Source organism: Candida theae (assembly GCF_024610275.1).
Source record: "Candida theae strain CBS 12239 chromosome Unknown scaffold57, whole genome shotgun sequence".
Lineage (NCBI taxonomy): Eukaryota > Fungi > Ascomycota > Pichiomycetes > Serinales > Debaryomycetaceae > Lodderomyces > Lodderomyces theae.
In genome coordinates this window covers 60,470-62,807 of record NW_026261420.1, presented here as the reverse complement: position 1 = coordinate 62,807, position 2,338 = coordinate 60,470, and the positions used below count along the sequence as shown (strand labels likewise).

The following is a 2,338-nucleotide window of genomic DNA, read 5'->3' as shown; positions in this document are numbered from 1 at the left end:
AAGTTTGTAGTGTATCGGTTGCTGCATCGAATCGAATTGAGGAGTTTTCAACTTGATTCTCAACTTGCGGTAGTCTTGAGCATGTTGGTCAAAGATGTTGTAGATCTCCTCACTCGTGTAAACCAATCGTATATATAGTAGAGTCAATGCTGTCAAGTATTTGAATTCATTGTACGATAATTGATCCAGGTACACTTTGATAATTTCTTTAGAAGGCTCCAACTCCAACATGCGCAAAAGACATTGCAAAAATGGACTGGGCCTTCCCATGGAGTCAACACCCGATATGTAGTGTACATGCTTGGTTATTATTGGGAGTATCGTGGATTCATTTGCCAAATAAAGGTGTTGTTTGTAAAATTTGGAATCGTGTATTCGATGACGTATGATTGGCTCGACCAAGTATGACTTGTTGAGAATGTTTCGTTTATCATGGTACTTAGCTTGCTTTTTGTAGTACACTTTCGACTCGTCAGCAGCCATGGCGGGATGACGTAGTTCATCAAAACTATTTCGAGAATAAATTGGTAGCAGTGATAATGAGGAATATGATGGTGACTTTCACCACCATCAAGCTGTGTTTGACGAAGAGAGAGAGAGAGAGAGAGAGAGAGAGAACTTTTGACTGAATTTGCTAACGTTGCCAGATTTAAAAGAGTAGATGAGGTACTTTCTGAGCCATTTATTTTAGTGTATAGCCATCTCATAATTCTCATCTCAATAGTGGACATTTTAACTCCTCGTTTATGCCCTATTGTTGTCATTTTATTTTATTATTATTATTATTATTTTTTTCCTGTCTTTCTTTATCACAGCCTTACTCCGTCCATTAGATATAACCCGCTATCAATATGTCCTTTAAATTTCCTTCATTCGATTTGAAATCCATTCAGGAATCATTACCAACAGTTGAACAATTCCGTGAAAGCCTTTCCAAGGTGAATCCCTCGAAAACCGTGGAACAATTTAGAGATTCGATTCAACCATTCGCGTCAAAGACTCAACAATTGATCAACGAACAGTTGCTGCAAGTCCAAGCTTTAGCGTCCACCACTTCCAACGTCGAAGTAAGCGAATTACCTCAAGATTACTTGCAATTGGAGATTGGTTGCGATTTATTGTTGAAATTGTATTCAGACTTGATTCAATCAAACAACGAAACTTATGGACAAGTTAGTTATGATTACCCACCAGGGAACTATACAATCAACAAGATTAGAGATGCGCATGTAGGAAATATAATTGGAAACAAGTTTAACCAGTTAAAGAATGTCTCTTCCCCTCAGGAGTTGGAAAAAATCTTGTTGGGCGAAGCTGATGAATCCAACACTGAAGCACAGAGTTCCGACAAAGGCGTATCCATTCAACCTACTTCACCTGATCTACCAAAGACGTTGTACGGTCATTTGAGTGCATTGACGGCCAAACATTCAGAAGAATTGCAAAAGAACTCCAACCTGAGCTCGCTCGCGTTTGTTTTGTTGAAAATCTCATCAACTTATCATGAAATTGGTTTAGCAAGATTGGACCAGGACAAGACCATTCTCAACTTGAATCATGAATTGGTTGAAATATTGAATGCACAATTCATCAAGGTTAACGAGTTGAGAAAGAAGGTGTACTTTACTAGATCTCAATTTGATCAATTGAGAAGCAAGTTTGAATCGAGTGACCCAGAGAATGAAGAGTTGATTTCAAAAGAAGATGAGCTAGTTAGTGCTACTGAGTTGGCAGTTGTCGAAATGAAAAAGCTTTTAAAGCCTTCGAAGAACATCGATTTATTGAAGATTTTTGTCAAGGCCCAGAAGGAGTATTTTGAAGTTGGTGCAAAGAAATTGGACAGCTTGTTGACTAGCTTAGATGAGGTTAAGCCTGGAGAAGGAGAGGAGGAGGAGGAGGATGAATAATAATAATAATAAGAGTAGATGTGTATCGAATATACAGCGATACTCAAGCTTTATCGATTTTGTTTCCACTGTATTGAGGCAACGACATCAAGTGCACATTTTCGTAGTTCTTGTCACTCTCTTCAAAGATCTTCCTGACTCTAGACCGTTGTGAATAATACCTGAACATTAAAGCTGCATAAATACCAAATCCAACACCACCGGCAAGTAAAGTTTGCTTAGGCGAATAGTTGTGAAATGCAATTGGATTTCTTAAAGACATTTTTTTTTGATTGTACATGAGGTTCAAGTGAAGGCTAGAGTAGTTTCATTTTAAGGATTAGGATGCTTCTTATATAGGAAATAATATTAAGGGGTGACGAAAGGAGGGGATTCCAGAAGTATAGTCATGCAAATGATAAAGCTACTAAAAAACTTTCTTGAAAGGAGTT

At 37.9% G+C, this 2,338-nt stretch overlaps 3 protein-coding genes across 3 annotated transcripts; 1 reads left to right on the top strand and 2 right to left on the bottom strand. All coding sequences in view use genetic code 12, as the record gives it.

Annotated features, from left to right (window-relative positions):
• On the bottom strand, nt 1–483 carry FGR16 (U4/U6-U5 snRNP complex subunit; the record flags this gene model as incomplete). Its single annotated transcript, XM_051751315.1, has 1 exon — nt 1–483. A coding segment is annotated over one exon (483 nt), but the record flags the coding sequence as incomplete, so codon positions are not given.
• Nucleotides 484–851: 368 nt separating this feature from the next.
• KGF57_002043 (uncharacterized protein) lies at nt 852–1,907 on the top strand (the record flags this gene model as incomplete). The annotated part of the gene is made up of 1 exon (XM_051751314.1): nt 852–1,907. The coding sequence occupies one exon, from the start codon at nt 852–854 to the stop codon at nt 1,905–1,907; it is 1,056 nt and encodes a 351-aa protein (XP_051609484.1).
• Nucleotides 1,908–1,950: 43 nt separating this feature from the next.
• KGF57_002042 (uncharacterized protein) lies at nt 1,951–2,169 on the bottom strand (the record flags this gene model as incomplete). The annotated part of the gene is made up of 1 exon (XM_051751313.1): nt 1,951–2,169. One exon carries the CDS (start codon nt 2,167–2,169, stop codon nt 1,951–1,953), a length of 219 nt encoding a protein of 72 aa, XP_051609483.1.
• Nucleotides 2,170–2,338: the final 169 nt, after the last annotated feature.